General features: G+C 41.3%; 1 protein-coding gene across 2 annotated transcripts in view; it reads right to left on the reverse strand.

The window, feature by feature from the left end:
- The window catches only part of lrp1ab (low density lipoprotein receptor-related protein 1Ab), a 93488-nt gene that overhangs the window by 30323 nt on the left and 44690 nt on the right, over nucleotides 1-18475 (reverse strand). For both annotated transcript variants that reach the window (XM_032574765.1, XM_032574773.1), the window contains exons 7-29: nucleotides 17089-17251; nucleotides 16562-16784; nucleotides 15886-16075; nucleotides 14785-14928; nucleotides 14458-14694; nucleotides 14139-14319; nucleotides 13670-13892; nucleotides 12921-13110; nucleotides 12692-12814; nucleotides 12063-12203; nucleotides 10994-11119; nucleotides 9945-10061; nucleotides 9758-9838; nucleotides 9489-9656; nucleotides 7623-7805; nucleotides 7165-7362; nucleotides 6812-7057; nucleotides 6453-6650; nucleotides 4590-4794; nucleotides 3008-3172; nucleotides 2669-2913; nucleotides 1151-1282; nucleotides 55-282 (exon numbers count right to left, since the gene is read on the reverse strand). In XM_032574765.1, the coding sequence (XP_032430656.1) occupies nucleotides 55-282; nucleotides 1151-1282; nucleotides 2669-2913; nucleotides 3008-3172; nucleotides 4590-4794; nucleotides 6453-6650; nucleotides 6812-7057; nucleotides 7165-7362; nucleotides 7623-7805; nucleotides 9489-9656; nucleotides 9758-9838; nucleotides 9945-10061; nucleotides 10994-11119; nucleotides 12063-12203; nucleotides 12692-12814; nucleotides 12921-13110; nucleotides 13670-13892; nucleotides 14139-14319; nucleotides 14458-14694; nucleotides 14785-14928; nucleotides 15886-16075; nucleotides 16562-16784; nucleotides 17089-17251 (4107 nt within the window). The remainder of the gene's footprint in view (nucleotides 1-54; nucleotides 283-1150; nucleotides 1283-2668; nucleotides 2914-3007; nucleotides 3173-4589; nucleotides 4795-6452; nucleotides 6651-6811; nucleotides 7058-7164; nucleotides 7363-7622; nucleotides 7806-9488; nucleotides 9657-9757; nucleotides 9839-9944; nucleotides 10062-10993; nucleotides 11120-12062; nucleotides 12204-12691; nucleotides 12815-12920; nucleotides 13111-13669; nucleotides 13893-14138; nucleotides 14320-14457; nucleotides 14695-14784; nucleotides 14929-15885; nucleotides 16076-16561; nucleotides 16785-17088; nucleotides 17252-18475) is intronic.

Below are 18475 nucleotides of genomic sequence, written 5' to 3' on the forward strand. Positions count from 1 at the left end.
AGCATGCTATTGATTTAACATTGTTGCAACATTTATCCCTGGGATTGCTCCTACCAGCAGACACGACCGTTTCCACTCCCGTCCCGTTGATGAAGGCTCTTTTGATGGTCTGAGTACGCACGTCTGACCAGTAGATGCGGTGCTCCACAGCATCATAATCCACCACGGTCACGTTGTCTATGTCCGGCACGGTAAAGGAGATGATATAGTTGTAGTAAGGGTTATCGATGTCCACACCTCGGATCTCGATCTGTCGTGCATAAAGTAGGAACTTGCGGGACTCTGGAAATAAACGCATACAGAAATGTCAATTTCTAGAGCAAAAAAAAAAAAAAATGCTTATGTGTAACATTGCAAATATAAACAACTCGCAACTACAATTTCCAGCCTACCTGCTCTTTTTGAGTCGTACTTATCTTCTGAGGAAAAAAACTAGCCATTTACCCTATTGGTCAAAATCCAATTATATTGAATAACAATATAGAATATTGTTATTCTTATAAATATGCTACATATGACTATATTACCATTCCCTTTAAATGAAAGATAATATAGTAACAGACATCAATCTGTGTCCATGTGTTTGTTCCTCAGCCCCACAAGTCAATTATAAATAATAAAAATCTATTAATTACAAATAAATAAGAAATAGGCAAGTATTTCTTTTAGCATATTTGTAACTAGGAGTGGAAAATTAGTTAGCAAGGCAATATATATTTGTAGTTTTTCTTTATTGAACATTAAACATTGTATGTTTAATTTCAAACAGGTGCAAACAACTCTGAATTGATGTAGTCACTTTAACAACTGGAAAACCACAAACAGTGAGAAAAAACTTGAGTTTTTACTGACACTCCCTGGTTGTTTATGAACAACACTGATTATCTTACTTAATACTTTCTCCTGTTTCTTTACCACTACTATGATCAGACACCTACTGCAGGATTGTCATAATATTAGGAAATGTTGTCAATCTCGCCCATTCCTGAGCAACGAACAAGTGAATGAGTGTGTAGCTCATAAAGTAGAGCAATATGTCGCCTTCCTTCGTCATAGCCTGCACTGGGAATGGCTGTGGAAACCAGTGTGGTGTTTAATGCATGACAAAGACCACATGGTGGTTTTTACAGGCGACGGTTTCTATTCTTGCCTTTGCAGGTGCGCTTGTCGGCCTGCAGCTTCATGAGGTGGGGGCAGGCGCAGGAGAAGGTCTGGTTAAAGTTGATGAGACACAGGTGGGAGCACGGGCCTTTCCCGTCACTTGTGGCACATGGGTTTGGAGCTGAAGGAAAGAAAAAGAAACAACAAAAAAAACGCACATCTTAATGTTTCACAAAAATGTCAGTAGAGGAAAAAAAGAATGATGGAACATGCTGGTAAAAAAGAAGCAAATGCATCTGTATGCACTGCAGTTTAAAAAAAATCCCCATGTCATAGGATATTTAAATCAATCATTGCATATTTTCCTGGTGTTGAAATCTTGTTTTTTTTACCTAAACGCCCTCAAGGAAGTTGAAGGGAAACACTAATGATTCCCACGAGGAGTGGTTACAGCTCCATTAACATCCGCTTTCCTTTGTCATCAACGCAAGGACAATGTCACACACACACACACACACACACACGCACACACACGAGGGGTCTCTAAGCTGTTTACAACTGAATATCAAAGCGACAATTTGATGTGACAGGACTTAGTCAAACAGCTGTGACAAGCCTCTTGCCACCTCACCAAACCTGCCTAGCTTTCAGATCAACGTGTGACATTTCTGCTGCAGGAGCGAGGTGTTGTTTTCAACGACATATTTGGGGAAGTAATGAACAATAAGGTGTCTTTTTACCCAACCAGGCAGCAGCAGGTATCCAAAGTGAGCCTGTGTGAGAAAACAACATGACTTGCGGCACAAAAAGGTCAGCTGTCTTTTGGGGAACAGGAGCCATGAATAACATGTTGAGCAATGGACTGTGAGTTCATCACTTTCTCCTTTAAATTAAAGCTCAACCAATGTGTTCAGCAGGGTAAAGAATTTCTAGCTTTAGGTCTGGAAGTGTTATCACAACCACAAATTTGAATGTCTTTTTTAGATGGGTCATCTATCAGTCGTTCTCTCCATAAATCCCCATCAATGTGATCAACCTGAACACCCCTACCCCATGGGGAAACATGGTATTGGCAGCATCAAGCTGTGGGAATTATTTGATAGCATTAAGGTGGAGCCAAGTACAAGTCAATCATGTAACCGAACGTTTCAGAGGCTAGAAAAGACTTCAGAGCTGGATAACAAGAATAAACTACAACAAAAAAGTTAAGATGAAAGCATAGTAATTTGTTAGAACGGTCCAGTCAAAGCCCAGACAAAAAATCCAATTGAAAATCTGTGGTAATACTTAAAAAAAAAGAAAAAGTCACGAGCAGCAAAACCTTTCCTCTGTAAGTGAAAATTTATCCACGATGTCTTGCGTTAGGGCAACTGAATGCAAATGCACACCACACTTCTCAGATTTTTACAAAATTTGCACAATCCATTTTACAGTTAATCGATGTCCATTACATGAGTTTCCCAAAAATACTTTCAAGTTTGTAGATGAAAAGTGACAAAATCCAGTAAAGCTTAAGACGCATGAATATTTTTACGAGGCACTGAACGTGTTTGATGTGAAAACGTACCCAGAGGCTGTCTGGACGGGTGATAGACCTGTAGGTCAAAGGGCTGCGTGTTGGTGCGCTGGACAACAGTGACGTTGTGTCCGGTCCATTTGTTGGCTTTAGCGAGCGTGTTTGTCCGCCAGTCGGTCCAGTAGACTTCTCCTCCGTACATGGTGACAGCAAAGGGGTGGGACAGATACTCATGACCACGCAACACCTCAATCAGTCCAGAACCGTCGTACATTGCCGAGTAAATGGCATCCGACCTGAAGGAATATTAAGAAAAGACATTTGACTAAACGATTTTGGTTCATATGCTTTAAATCCTTAAGCCACTGAAAGCTCAGGGGCCAATGCTACCTGGCATCAATCCAGACAATGCGTCTTTCCATGTAGTCCACAGTGAGTCCGTTGGGCCAGCCACCACTGCCTGTCTCCCTGTGGATGGTGCGTCTGCCTTCCCCGCTCATGGACGCTGCCTCTATCCTGGGCAGGCTGGCGTCCCAGTCCGTCCAAAACAAAATTCTGCCAACAGAAAATTTGTAAAGTGACAGTTTCTCCAGATGTGCACACAGTTATGTAAAGATTGATAGAGGATACAGTATCCAGAATGAATTTATCTTCCTATAAATAAGTCTTTAGATTCTAGTCATTTCTAGTCATCTGTGAATGTTTTAAACTCTGCTCTAATAAGTCTGAGTTTTGGTTTTTAAAGAATGCTTATCTAGATTTTCTGACGATGGAGTGGGTAAACAGGGGAAAATACTATGTGCTAAAAATGTTTCTAGTTGTAAAAATGATGGATAGTCTATGTAAAAATTAAAAGTGCTCCACTTATCAGTCTTTTTAAAATATTTATGAAAACTACTGTTGGCAAACTTCAAGCTGAATCTCTGTGACAGAGACAATATTTTGTTCAAGTCCTTGCATCAGAACATCAAGAAATTAGGGAGCCCTCCAGGGGACATGGAGAAAGTTTTTTTCTTTTGCGTTACCTCGCAAAACTTTTGTATTCCCTTGCAAAAGGTTTTGCGTTCTCTCGCGATAATGTACTGATCAGTTCATGTGGCATAATTGAATACTGAAAGCCTTTCTTACAGTGGCCGCCGTACTTTCTACAAGGTTATATAAGGGTTTTTCATGATTATTATCGCGGAGTAACCAGTCATATGACAGTTTTGATTGTGTCTCTATTGTGCTGGTCTGAATGGTTTAAAGGGCCGTTCTCATGTGCAGTTCCATCTCAACCTTAACAGACACAAACATACAGTAAAAAAAATGATTTTCAATCAGTTTTTTGCATCAAAAAGTTAATAACAAACACGTTTTCACTGAGGCTCTGTAAGAGCCATTTGAATGAAATCAGTAATTATTGATATGACAGGAGCACGCAGCTTTGACACTTGGGTGGTGGGTGTGTCGATGTGGGCGTGGTTGTCATCAAGTGTGAATGGGAAGGTTACTGGCCTGCTGGCTTTGTGTGTATGAGGAAGCAGGTGATCGGGATGGTCAGTCCTTGCAAAGTTTGGAGCATGATAATCAAAATGGAATAAATCGATAATTGCGACAGAACAAAGAAGTGGTTTGGAGTTTGGTGTATCAGCTCCGTAAGAAATAAATAACTTGATTGATTGAAGAAATAAATATATTCATATTATTTCAATTGTAATGTTAAAAGTGTTTATTATTATTACTACATAAAAGCACACAGATTAGGGTATGCATGTTTGTTTCCATATTTTGTGTCAATATTGGTTGCCCACGTCTAGTTTTCGAGAGCTACCCGCAACGTTTGAATGAAGTTATCCAAAAACACACCTGGATTCACTCTGAATGCAGAACTCTGGGAACAGGTCATTCACTTGACTCAGGTGTGTGATTCATCTCACCAAACTCATCATCTAGGACAGCAGGACTTGAGCAGCCTGCTGTAAATACACACCCGTCCCGTGGGTCCAGAGCAATAGCCCGGGGATGCTCCACCTCTCCAGCCAGCAGTGTGGTTCTCATGGTCCCGTCCAGTTTGGCCACCTCAATTTGGTCCAGATTGCTTTCCACCCAGTAAATGTTTCCCGCTATCCAGTCAACGGCTAAGCCCTCAGGAGTCGCCAGGCCATACTGGATGACCACCTCGAAACTGGTCAGGGCTGATCAGACGCAGAAAAGTTCAGAGAAATAAAGAATTTGAAATGAGGATGGTGGTTATTTTCCTCTATAAATGTATTTAGTGGAAACAAACAAAGATAAATTGCAGTGTTTAGCATTCCTTACTTTCATGGAACATGGGGAAGTTCTGTCTGATGTGGAAGTTTCTCTAACCACTACCAAAATTATTCTCAAGTGTCAGCACTCACTACTTAATGATTTTGCAGAAACAACACAGAATTGTGCAAACTAAACAAAACAACCAAAATGTCTTGTGATGATCAGTGAAACCCTCACTACCATCAGTAGATGCCCCATAGTAATTAGTACATAACCGCTTTACAGTGACTTGGAGAAGTATTCATACCTCTTCATCTTTTTCGTAATTTCTCATTTATATATGTTTTAGTGGGATTCATGTGAATGCATGGCCATCCACCTGCACTGACAATCCAGGGAAACGAGAGCATTAATTAGAAAAGGAGCAAAGAATCAGAGAAGGAATTAGAGACGAAAATGTAGAGGAAAGGGAGGGTTGCCGGTGTCTATCTCCAGCTACGTTCCGGGCGAGAGGCGGGGTACACCCTGGACAGGTCGCCAGTCTGTCGCAGGGCAACACAGAGACATACAGGACAAACAACCATTCACACACACACCTAGGGAGAATTTAGAGAGACCAATTAACCTGACAGTCATGTTTTTGGACTGTGGGAGGAAGCCAGAGTACCCGGAGAGAACCCACGCATGCACAGGGAGAACATGCAAACTCCATGCAGAAAGACCCCGGCCGGGAATCGAACCCAGGACCTTCTTGCTGCAAGGCAACAGTGCTACCAACTGCGCCACTGTGCAGCCCATGCAAAATTCAATTTGTGGCAAAAAAAAAAAAAGCTATTGTGGTACATTCCCATAAAAACTGACAATTCTTATTGTCAGTTTTTATCCTCACTGTGAAACATGATGGTAGCAGCATCATTGTGTGGGGATTTTCTTCAGCTGGGATAAAGAAGAAGCTTAGAGATAATAAATGCTGCTAAAGACAGAAAAGTTCTGGAGAAAACTATTAGAGGCTACAAAGACTTAAAGTAGTGGATGTTTTCCCTTCCAATAGGACAAAGGCCTATTGGAAGAGATCATCTTTCAGTTCTTAGCACTTTTTCTGACGCGTTTGTAGACAGTGAAACAAGCAGCACTAGCTGATCCGGTCTTCAGGTTTCTGGCTCATGAAGCTTGTATTTATGGACAACTTAAAGAGCTAGACGGAGGAACAGGAGAGTTTTGTTCCTCCTACACAACGTCAGTGTGCTGGCAACAGTCACACACAGCGAGTGCTGAGACAAATGGGAAGAGACAAAGTCTCCATGTCTCCTGAATTGCTGAACTGGGAACACAAAGTTGACTGGGGCTGTGGCTCTGGGACAAGAAAGGCTGGCCGTGACCTGAAGGATTTATTCAGGGTCACAGACTACCACTGCTTAACAGGCTAGTTAGGCACATTGGTTTTAAGAGATTATTGACAATTTTTCTGAGGGTTTCTAACAATTTTATGCTTAAATTTTCATAGTTAATGAAATCTGCAAAAACCAGGAAAGTAAGGAAGCATAATTGACCAATGTAAAAACAACGATAGGTGGATGAGTAATGTAACTAGCTGGCCCACCTCCGTTTTCAGACAGCTTCCCACGATAGATCTTGTCCTCCACAACGTCGGTCCAGTACAGGGTGCTCTGGTTGAGGTGGAAGTCCAAAGCAATTGTGTTCCTGAGGCCGGGTACGAGCACGCTGAACTCTCCCTTGTGAAGGTCGATCCTTCTGATCTCATGCCGATTGGAGAAGATGATGAAAGGTTTGAAGGGATCTGAAAAAGTAGAGTTTGTGTTGCAGTAAAGTCAGTCTTTGAAAAACCTTGAAAATACTGCAACCCTTCCAATAGAAAGAATAGAAGAAACAGTTAGACTACAACATATGGCTTTAAGTAAACCTAGTTTCATCACCAGATGAATTTGGATTTTTCCTCACCAGTACTTTTGCAGCTCTCCATGTCTGTCTCCAGCTCCCAGCCGTTGTAGCAGGAACACTTGACTCTGGATTTCTCCTGTTCACACTTCTGGCTACATTTTAGGTGTTTGGCACAAAAGCTCTGGATCTGGCAGGTCTTGTTGTCGGCTCCCAGCTCCATACCCAGGGGACAGGAGCACATGAAGCCCTCCCCGGGAATAATGCTGCAGTTGTGACTGCAGCCACCATTATCCACAGAGCACAAGTCTGCAGGAAACGGAGACAAGAGTTACTTGGCGATCAAGGATAGAAACCTGTACTCATTTTTTTGGTTTCACATGTGAAGCAGTAAAAATATTCAGCTTCTTGTTTACCGCAAAGCTTCTCATCAGAGCCATCTGGACAGTCGTCGGTGCCGTCACACAGCTTCTCGGCGGGCAGGCAGATGGAGTCATTGGTGGCGCACATGTGGTGAGACAACTTGCACACCAACGCCTCACAGTTGTCCTCGTCCGAGTTGTCCTCGCAGTCGCTGTCCCCGTCACACACCCAGGCTTTGCTGATGCAGCGAGCTGATGAAGCCAGAAAACAAGATGAGTCTCAGTTTTCAATGTAGACGGCGCTCTTCAAGCCGGGTAATGGAATAGTTTCATAATATCACACAAGAAGTTTTTTTCCAAAGTCTCAGATTTTAAAATTATGCTTTTGATGTGTTTTTTATCTGTTATGAAAAAGTGTACTTTTTTTCCTACTGATATGAATAAAGTATTTATTCTATATTTGGCAGCATTAAAGGATCATCACAATTGCTTTCATCTTAGCAGATCCTCACCAGAGTCCCTGCAGCTGAACTTCACCGCTGTGTCACACGTGTGATTCCAACCATCACAATTGTTCTCGTCGCTGAGGTCCATGCAGTCGGTGTCGCCATCGCAGCGCCAGCGCATGGGAATGCACAGCCCATCCATCCGACACTGGAACTCTTCAGCATGGCAGCCGCCAGCAGGGCGGGGCTCTGGAGGAAAAAAAAGTAACTAATCACATTTCATTTTCCAATGTGTTTATGAACACAGCAGAGGTCTGCCGCTGAAAATATATGTTGTCATGAACAGCACTGATATAAATTCTATATTATTTCACAATTTGCCACAGTAAAACCATGAACTTCAATGTATTTTCTTTAGATAAAAAAATAAGTGAAATCCGTCAAAGAATTAAAAACATTGAGCTCTCCGTTAGCACAAACCAGTAACAGACTAGTGGAAACAATGAGCAGTGGCACAATACTGTAATGAGTGATGTTCATTTTCAACCAAACATAGAGTTTTGAATGGAGACTAAAAGTTGCAAACGGGTCGTCTTCTGATTTTTATTTGTTTATTTTTAACAATGGCTACTTTCTGTCCACTCTATCATAAAACTCAGACAGCTGGAGTTTGTTACAAATAGTTCTTCTGTCAACAGTTGTAGATCTCTGCAGTCCAGAGTTAGCCTGGGCTTCTCCTTGAACAGCCTGTCACTGTAGGTGGACGTCCATGTCTTGGAAGGTTTGCAGTGGACCACACTCTATTTTTTTCACATGACGAACTGAATAGTGACATGCAAGATGTTTTAAATGGGAAATTGTTCACCAAAACCACCCTGCTTTAAGCTCCTCAACAACTAAACACGTGACTTTTGAAGAAAATCAGTTGCACAGAATTGCATGGACTTGAATTGTCGTAAATGGAGTTCAATCAAAATATATGGCCTTTTTCCTTCTACTTCAAAACAATGAACTTCATTGTATTTTTAAAAGTTCAGTTAAATATTTTTTAGGGAAAAAATCTATCACACCGCTTTATCATTTCATCTTTCAGCTCAATACAAGCTCTCACTAAGCCAAATCAATCAGCACACCTTGCTGTTAAGTGCAAAAGCAGATAAGAAGCACAAGAGAGAAAGAAAAGGCACATTGACCAATCACCTTTAGTGATCATCCCATATAAACTAAGAAAAGAAACTAAAACTGTGAAGAACAACAATGTATAGAAGGAAGCAGCTTTATTATTGCCTTTGTCATTTTCTAAGAGGCAACAAAATCCTGGAGACACACACAGAGCACAGCACAGATTGCACATTAGAGCAGCAGGTCTTGCTGAGCCTCATCTCTGCATGCTGGGACTTGACAGCAGCGAGCCGCATCGCTGCATGGATCAAACAGTACGCACAGCGCAGCGCACAGAAGCTCATGTTTGTGGGCGCACCAACAGCAGAGGGAAGAGAGCATCAATGCTGCGTTGCCGCCTCACTCTGTTAAACTGAAGCTGTGCAGCCACCAAGCTGTAAACATGCAAGTCCTATCTCTGCAGTAGTCATAACATCTGTGAAGTCTGCAGGGGACCATGAACGAGTTTAACTGTTGTTTAACCACAAAGATTTATCACATCCTGAACAGAGCAACAAGACGGTTCTTTTGGTGGATAATAAGCAAGTAGACAACAAGCTGGGAGAAGAATGACGAACACAGGAAAGAGCAAAAGGAGGACAACGATCTCATCTTTGAAGCACAAAGCAATGAGTAAACAGAGCACCACGAGATTAGAGCTTTAATCAGGTATGAGCCAAACATCCCGTTTATCAGCAAACACTTTTAAGGAGTGGAGACGATGAAAAGATAAAACTTTTTAGGGTGTGTTAGACCAGTACAACTCCTTACCCCGGATTGTACAGTTGGCATGAGTCTCGTCACTGTAGTCTCCGCAGTCGTTGTCGCCATCACAGGTCCAGTACTCTGGGATGCAGCGACCGCTGTTGCATTTAAACTGCACACTGGAGCAAGAGTGGCTGCAGCCAGCTTCATCGCTGTTATCCCCGCAGTCATTGTCTGCATAAAAATCAGGCACAGGGGAGTTTATCTTTGTTGGTTTTTTTTGCTCGTAGTGCCGTTTTCAAGCTTTATGGGAGTTGAAGGACAAAGCTCTTCACCATTATCACAGCGCCAGTTGATATTTATGCAGCGGCCGTTAGCGCAGGTAAACTGGGTGAGAGGGAAGCACGTTGGATAGGCTGTGAGGAAGACACAGAGAAGAGATAAAATGCATCCCGTGCTATTATAAAATGTTAAACGGTCAAGCGGAAAAAAAAAAGAATAAAAGTTGCAGCAAGAGCTCACCACAGGAAAGTGGCTCATCTGAACGATCTCCACAGTCATCGTCCAGGTCACATGTCCAGGAGGCGGGGATGCAGCGCGAACTGGCACAGAGGAACTGGTTTGGTGGGCAAGTGCGAGCTGGCAAGAAGAAAAAATAAATAAATGACCACAGACTCCTTTACTGTGCTGTCAATGACAAACTTCTGGACAAATTTAATGTCTTACGTCTTTCCCATGATGGTCTAGTGCAAAATTTCAAGCAAATTTTTGTTATTCGACACAAGTCATAATCATAAAAATTGACAGAAGTACACACTTGAACTATATCACAATAAATCTATAAAGAAGAAACAACTTCACCTTTTGAACTTTTTAATAATACTCTAATTAACTGAGATGTACTCACATGTACTGTATGTACAGTACAGACCAAAAGTTTGGACACACCTTCTCATTGAATTCAATGAGAAAGTGTGTCCAAACTTTTGGTCTGTATTGAGTACAGACCAAAAGTTTGGACACACAGTTGTGTCCAAACTTTTGGTCTGCACTGTATGTAAATCTGGCTCACCAGCATGAGTAGGGTGGGATTTGACAGTTTATACGGATAGAATATTATCATAAATAATATCTAAAGCAACAATTATTATTTTATTTTTTGCAGATAAAGATGGGACGTGTATTTTTTTAAGGGCAAAACTTTTAATCCGGTTAAAAATTTCATACAAAATACAAATTTAAAAATATATTCACCTATGTACTGCTGTTTAATCCATAGCATTAACTCCACTATAAAAAATACTGATGAACAGTTGAGGATTGAAAAATTGGTACTTTGCCATTTTTCTAGAGGAGAGCCTGAGTAACTGTGTAATGTTTTCTTGCAATTGTGGTTACTCTAAGTAGGGAAAAATGTTATCTCTCAAAAATGCATGTTCAAAGACAACAAAACACCGGAATATAAAAATAAAGTAAAAAGGTAATAACATAAGTTTCTGGACATCTTCTAAATAAACAAATGAATATTTTGAATAGAAACAAGGCTGTATGTATGTGCATCTTGTAAGTACCAGAGCAGGTGGTGTTGGATTCGTCCTCATCATTGCCGCAGTCGTTGTCGCCATCACAAAGCCACCGCAGCGGGATGCAGCGGTTGTTTTGGCATTTGAATCTGTCTGCAGGGCAAGTGTGTTGGTCTGGAGGAAGAAATACACAAAAGAAAACTTTAAATTCTCTTCGAGCAACATAATTTATTTTCAGGCATATAGCATTAATCATTGGTTATGTACTGTTTAGTCCATAAAATACAAAAAATTGCATTAATTTACATTACACAGATTTTATTTAAAGAGTCTGTGAAAGGAACGAAGGGAAGAGAATTTTTTTTTAAGAAAATAAGGATGCTTTGAAGGAATCACACAAAGGAGGGAGAAGACACAAGGAAGGACAGACGAAGAAAAAAGCATGCAGAGAAGAAAGATATATATGATACAGGAGAGGAAACAATTAAGAAGGAACAGAAGGAAAGGGAGAAATAGAGCAACAAATCAAAGTAATAAGGCAGAACAAGCCAAAATGAGTAAAGGATGGATAATAAGTAACAAAGAACACGGAAGAAAACAAGCAAATAAAGCACACAAGGAAAGGGTGGAAAGGGATAAAAAGAGAAAGGTATGAAGGATGAAAGGAAAGAAAGGTGGTGGATGCCAGCAAGAATAAAAGCAAGGAAGAAATTACGAAAAAAGGAAGGACAGAACATTCAGACAATGGAAAGGGAATAAAGTCTGGAAATGCAATTACTTCTCCAAACCCTTTTCTTTTTCCTAACTTCTCCAGACCTGAAATCAAATCAATCAGGTTTTTTTCCACACTATCCCAGACTGAACCCTGTTCTTAAACAGATAGCAAGGAAAAGATCCAGGATAATTATGAGCTCTTTCTTGTTGGACTCAGTTAATGAGGACAAAAGTTGGCGCCTTAAAAAAACAACAACAAAAAAAACGCGTCACCCTGCACGGAAAGAGACAAATCCTGGAAACTTTGTTACGTGCTCTGTCAGTTTGTGTTAGCTGGAGCCATTAAACATAATTCTGTTTATCCGTGTGTTGCTTTGTATCCATGACAATGCCACACGCTTACGGCAGAGGTCAGGGGCCTCGTCGCTGTTGTCCAGACAATCGTTGTCCCCGTCGCATTTCCAGCGCTCTTGGATGCAGCGGTTGTTCTTGCAGGCGAACTCTCCCGGCTGGCACTGGGGCGGGGGAACGTAGGAGGGGTTGGCTGGAGATGAGATCAGGGTGGAAGCGGGACACAGATAATTCGCAAAGACGTGAAGTGAGCACTAAAACTAAACAAAGACTTTTTATCTCTGAAATTTAAGACCGGTTTTAAACATTTCCCAGATATTATCTCTTGTATGTGTTTCTTTAAAGCCAAGGGTGCACCAACTAGTTTTCTTTTGTGTTGGAAAAACTATTCCTTTTACATGTTATGTAGTTAAACTGTAGTTATCCTTAATTACATCACAAAAAAAGTGATTGATACGCATTAATTTGATCTTTGAGACACTTTGTAGAGGAAGTACGTGTCTGACTGTGGTGAATGTGTGTAATATTTTCAGAAAAATACTTGGAAAAGTCGAACTTGCAAGCCAAAAAACCAGCCAGAAATTCCTAACCTCAACTCCTGCTGATTAATAAATTTTCCACAGCTGCCGCAAGCAAGCCAGCCCTAAGAAAAATTCATTGTCCAGGGAAGCAACCAAGTACCTTTGCAGGTGACGTTGTCGACGTCAAGGATTTGATCGTCGGCGCAGCCGCAGGACCTGCCGTACGGAATGGCGAGGCACAGACTGCTGCAGCCGCCGTTGTTTATTCTGCATTTATTGGTGCCTGCATGGAAAGAAAAACAAAACAAACAACAAAAAAAGCGGGGGCAAGAAAATTGTTACCGCGTCATTTAAACAAGCTCAAATTAAAGTTCGAAAGCGTGACGTACCCTGCTGTAGGTGAGCGTCGTACACTCTGATCTCAAATATAGGAGGCCTCTCGTTGCGCAGCAAAGTGACGGTTTTGGTTTCCTGGTCCAGCTTGTAGATGCTCCCGCCGCGGTACTCGTTCCAAAACAGAAACTTTCCATGATGGCACAAGCCGAATGCATGGTTAAGTTCCTGGCCCTCATAGACGACCTGTTAAATCAGGGAGGCAAATCACTTCTTCACATCAAGACAAAAATAAGCACGGACCGGCAACTTTATGATTGACTTTATGTTTGTACTAGTAAAAGCGACTCAAAAATAAGTTAAAAAAAAATGTCATAAAGCAGCCAAAGTAAAGAGCGTTTCACTACATATCATCACCTTAATATTCATGTCTGCAATACCACAACCACAACAGAATGCCTGGAGGCAACATTTGTGTATTATTGACATGCAAATTTTGCATGCAAGGCAGTAAAAAGTACAATATCCTATTTGTCCACACTGGCTGTTTACTTTAGTGCCTGAGATCCTGATGATCAGAAAGAGAGCCGGGGACATTTCCATAAACGAAAAGGAAGAAAAGAGTCTGGAACATTTGAAATACTTGCAATTGGCTGTCATCACAATATTCAGAAATAACCCTATAGATGTTATGAGCGGTTTAAAAGTTTTGCATGTTTCTAATTATTTTAGATAGCCATCATTTTTTGTTGTTGATAATACCACGACACAGTAAACACGGCTTACTATGAGAACATTCCCAAACCTTTCTCTCTGTGGTGTTAAGGAAAACCATCTCGATTCTGTCATAGTAAGCATCCACCCAGTACAGGATGCCCTGAGGAATGTCCAGACTCAGGCCGTTGGGCCACAACACTGTCTTGCTGGTCAGGAAGACTTGGTGATGTGAACCGTCCATCCAAGCTTTCTTAATTTTCCCTCTGTTGCTTTCTGTGGGGTCCTCCTCCCAGTCAGTCCAGTACATCCACCTGGTGAGGAGGAAACACATTTCAAGTGAGCTAGGAAATGCTTCTTGCATAGCTTTGATACGCGACAATCGTTGTTAGAGAATCTCACAACTAAAAGAAAAGAGTTGCACAGAGATCAGTTGAACAGAGGCTGCTTGCTACACAAAAACAGATTAGTGTCTGAGATTGTGAACCACATGTTGCTCATGCATCCATAAATTATATCTGCACCTTTTATGAGAACTAGGAAGCCCCTGATGGTCTTACCCGTGCTGTGGGTCCACAACAATAGCCCGAGGGTGGCTCATTTTTCCCTCAATGAGAGTCCTGCGAGTTTGTGAAGCCTTCTCTAACCTGGCAACACTGATAGTCTTCTTAGGTCCATCATCGGTCCAGTAGAGATTTCCTCCTATCCAGTCGACTGCTATCCCCTCTACTGTGTGAATACCTGAGATGCGCAAGAAAAGTGATAGAATTAATTGAGACGTGTAAGGACAAACCAAGGATGCATATCAGAAGAATGTAAAAGTCACAAAATAGAAATAGCTTCTGAATCCTTTGAGAAGGTAAAATTGTAGAGCGTTACCATCCTTTAGAATGGTGTCTCTCTCTGTGCCGTCAATCTTCTGTCGGCCAATAATGTAGCTGGTGGCGTCTGCAAAGTAGATGAATTCACTGGCGGCGTGGAAGTCCAGAGCTCGGGGATTCATCAGGTTCTCAATGGGAATCATGTACTCATCAGGCACCTTGGCGTTCATGTCCATGCCCCGGATGATTCCAGGGCGACCCTTACCGTACACCAAGAACAACTCGTGCTCTGGTTCTGCCGAGGGAAAAGCAGTAATTAGGAAGAAATGAACAGCTTGTACAAATTTTAGGCAATTTTCCAAAGAAAGATGAAAAGGATGCTCACTCTTGCAGGACTTGCCATCACTGCCGAGGCTGAATCCAGAGCGGCAGCGGCAGGTGCGCGTCTTGTGGCTGTTGCTCAGCAGACAAATGTCGGAGCAGCTTCCAGGTTTTCCAAATTGATCCAGGGCACAAGCATGGCTGCGCACTGAGCAGGAACAAGAGAAATGCTAAGCGCTGTGATAATGTGCTTCCAAATTAATTAGCACCTCTGGTAAAATTGTGTTAAAAACATTAAAATAGTCATTTTAAGGCACTGACATTGAAAAAAATGTTAGTGACATTCAATAAAAGATTTTTTTTATTCTTTAATAAAGCATAAAGATGCTTTAATTTACGCATATTTAAGTTCCACTAATATTTTTTTCCCATTTTTAAGTAAAATCCTCCAGAATTTAATTTTAAACATCCTGGTAATTCAAAGAAAACTATGATGCCAGGCACTTTAACAAGCAAAATATTTGACTAAAGTGCCTTGTTTCAGTTAAAGACCTGCCAGTATTTAGTTAAATTCACAAGTTTACATACAAAATCCGAGGACAGCAACTACTTTCTTAATGGCATCCCTCACAAGCAATTAACAGGTATGTGGTCAGCCTCAAATTGGTAATACAAAGTCTGACCCCAAGACTTTATACACTTGGGAGAGCTTTTTTTTCTTTACCTTTTGCATCAGTATGTTGGCGTATGTTTGCAAGATGAATCTTACTTTTCATCCTGCCTAGTTATCAGGGTATAAAAGAAATGGGCCTTTGTGTCTAGTCACACTTAAAGAGAAACAAAGTTGTGGGTTTCTAAATCAAAAGGTAGTCTTTCTAAACTGTATTGCTTAAAGTAGCAATTATTACACATCTACTAAATTTATTACATTTTTTTCCAAATATGGAATTTTTTTCCAGACTTGATGTACTCAAATTAAGGGCTGAATTTAAAAAAACATCCTCAGTCTAAAAATTTGCTGTGGCAATTAAAAGACACATTAAGAAACATTTTCACCAGCAGTGCCAAGACAGTTCTCAGTGTCTGTGCTTTTAAACAACACGACTTCTTGCAATATGTGTTGCTGATGGCAGTTTGACACGAGACGTTTTGCCACGCTGCGCACCTTGAGGTTGGCGTCTCTGGTGGTACACGTGCAGCGCGGCTCCCCGATCCAAACGGGTCACCACCTGGAAGTCGGAACTGTTGAAGCGGTTCACCCGGATCACACTTGTCTTTGGGTTGAGGTTGCCTTCTTCTGAATTTGTTGCATAGAGGTAGTTCTCAAATACAGTCAGTCCATAAAGGTGCTCGATCTGTGAGGTAGTGGGACAGCAAAGTGGACGCAGGCACTAAGTGAGCTTGGAGGATTTCTGCAACTTTCAGTCAATTAAACTCAAAACTAACTAAAACCCTAATAACTTAAATTTTAGATCTACACAAGTTAGGAAAAATAAAAACCTAATTTACCTTTCAATAAGATTATTGTTTCTGGATAAGTTAGATTTAAGTGTCGCCAGAGTAAATAGCTTAGAGAGACATTAGCTGTAAAAACCGACGCTCATGGTGAAATATTAGAAGAGAAATAAAAAGGGCTGAAAGGTCATAGATCCGCAGGAGGTCACAAGGAGAACAGTGTTGCTTCTAAAGTTGACATGGTCGGCAAGCAAATGTTTACTGCTACTGATGTGAAGGATATTCTGCATGTGGTGGTTCTGAGAACATCTGTCGCTGTGGTTCAGTATTTTTTTTCTTTTTTTTACAGTGAACAGGTATCCACACCCTCTTCCCTATAGCCTCACCAGCAGACCCTGAATGATGGTGTGTCGGTTCTTGCCCTCATAGTCCACCACTTCGATGTAGTCCAGGTATGCATCAGCCCAGTACACCAGCCGGTTCACCAGGTCCAGGGTGATGCCGTGAGGGAAGACGATCTTGCTGTCCACCAGCTTGGTGCGGTTCTGGCCGTCCATGTCGCAACGCTCCACCCTGGGCGTGGAGCCGTAGTCCGTGAAGAACAGTTTCCTGCATCAGAGGAGCAGCAGGTTGAAGAGGTTGGGAAAAAAAATCAAGGTCCCTGACGGGTAAACAGAGAACATTTGGAGAAAAAAAAAGGAACTGAATCATGCAATCTGGTTAACCCCAGAAACCTAAAGTTGGAAGCTGTGAAGTGATTCTGTCTGAAAAAAGTGCTTTGATTTCTGCCTGCCTGCTTGGTCAGCACCTCGTCTGATCATAAGACAGCATTTCCCTACCAAGTATTGCTTAAGCAGCACTTGGGATAAGAGGGCAACACAAGGTCAGGAGGACTGAGGCGTAATATACAAACCCCATGGCCGGGTCCAGGGCTATGCCCTTTGGGTTATGCAGCTCTTGGTCCAGCAGGGTCACACAAGTCTGGCCGTTCTTGTTGCACACAAACACGCGGTCATCCACGTCATCGACAAAGTAAAAGTTTCCAGTCAGCCAGTCGATTGCCATCTGCTCCACATCTGATAAGTAAAGGGAGGGAAGGAGAGAGAGGAGGAATGCACATTAAGATTGTCATTTAAAAAACAGACTGTGTCATGTAAGCAGTCATAAATCTGGCACAAAAACCAGGAATGTCCTGTTGTTTATGACTCCTTACAACTTTCGAACACAAAAGAAAAGCAGCTAATTTATGTGTTTTCTCAACATTCCTGTTTTTCCATTCCCAGCATGGGGAAGGAAATTAAAAATATAAAGTTACAGTCTGAGTGTGGGATGAAACTCCTGGAAGCAGGCTTGTGCAGTAACTCAGTACTCTCCAAAAGAGTCAGAACTGGGATTTCTTTCACATATGGCAAGCATCACATGCTCATTTGGGAAAAGAATGCTTAGGTGAAGTTTTTTTTTTTTTAAATAAATGGCAAAAAAAGAAGAAAATCAAACTGCAAATGCTCCACCACCATCACTGTTGTACAGTCTTTGCAGCTAGATACACATCTCACACAGTGATCCATTAAGAGAACAAGAACCTTAAGCTAAAGAACAACATTAATAGGTTGACTTTACAGTCACAACATTATCATTCATCATCGAAGCATGTTCTTAACCTCCTTCAGATTTGATTCAAAATGCGAATGCATCAAAGTCAAATTTGTTGGCCGATTTCTTTAAAGAACAAAAACAAAAGCACTTTTCAGTTTTAATCCATTTAATAAGTTGAATTTTTTTTTTTTCAGTATCCGACCTGCAGAGCAGAGCTGACCAAAACCGACCGATACTGATCTCTGAAAAATATTTAGATCATGGCAAATCATTAAAAAAAACTGAATCATTTTCATTCCTATTAAAACACATTTTTAAGTCTTTAATTATTTGGATGATTTGTGTCACATTCACCGAATCCCGAGACATGAATTTGGGATGAGAGTTGATTACATGGGACAATTCCTACACTGCTACATTTTTGCTCTTTAATCTTCTCTGAATTCTTAGACTCATAAAATATACATGCTCTCTTCTGAATACATTTCCATTTTGGTTTTGTCTTTACATCTCAGGTGGGAGCTGCATAAATAAGGCTTTTCGACATAGTAACGATAATACTTCATCCTTTAAAGAATCAAACATGACAGCGATGCAATGGTGCTACCACAGTTCATAGAGGGGACCTTGAAATGCATTGAATGGAGATTTGTTGCAAACTTTGGCTTTTTTAAATAGGAAACAAGCTGACCACCATACATATT

Source organism: Xiphophorus hellerii, chromosome 1 (assembly GCF_003331165.1).
Source record: "Xiphophorus hellerii strain 12219 chromosome 1, Xiphophorus_hellerii-4.1, whole genome shotgun sequence".
NCBI lineage: Eukaryota > Metazoa > Chordata > Actinopteri > Cyprinodontiformes > Poeciliidae > Xiphophorus > Xiphophorus hellerii.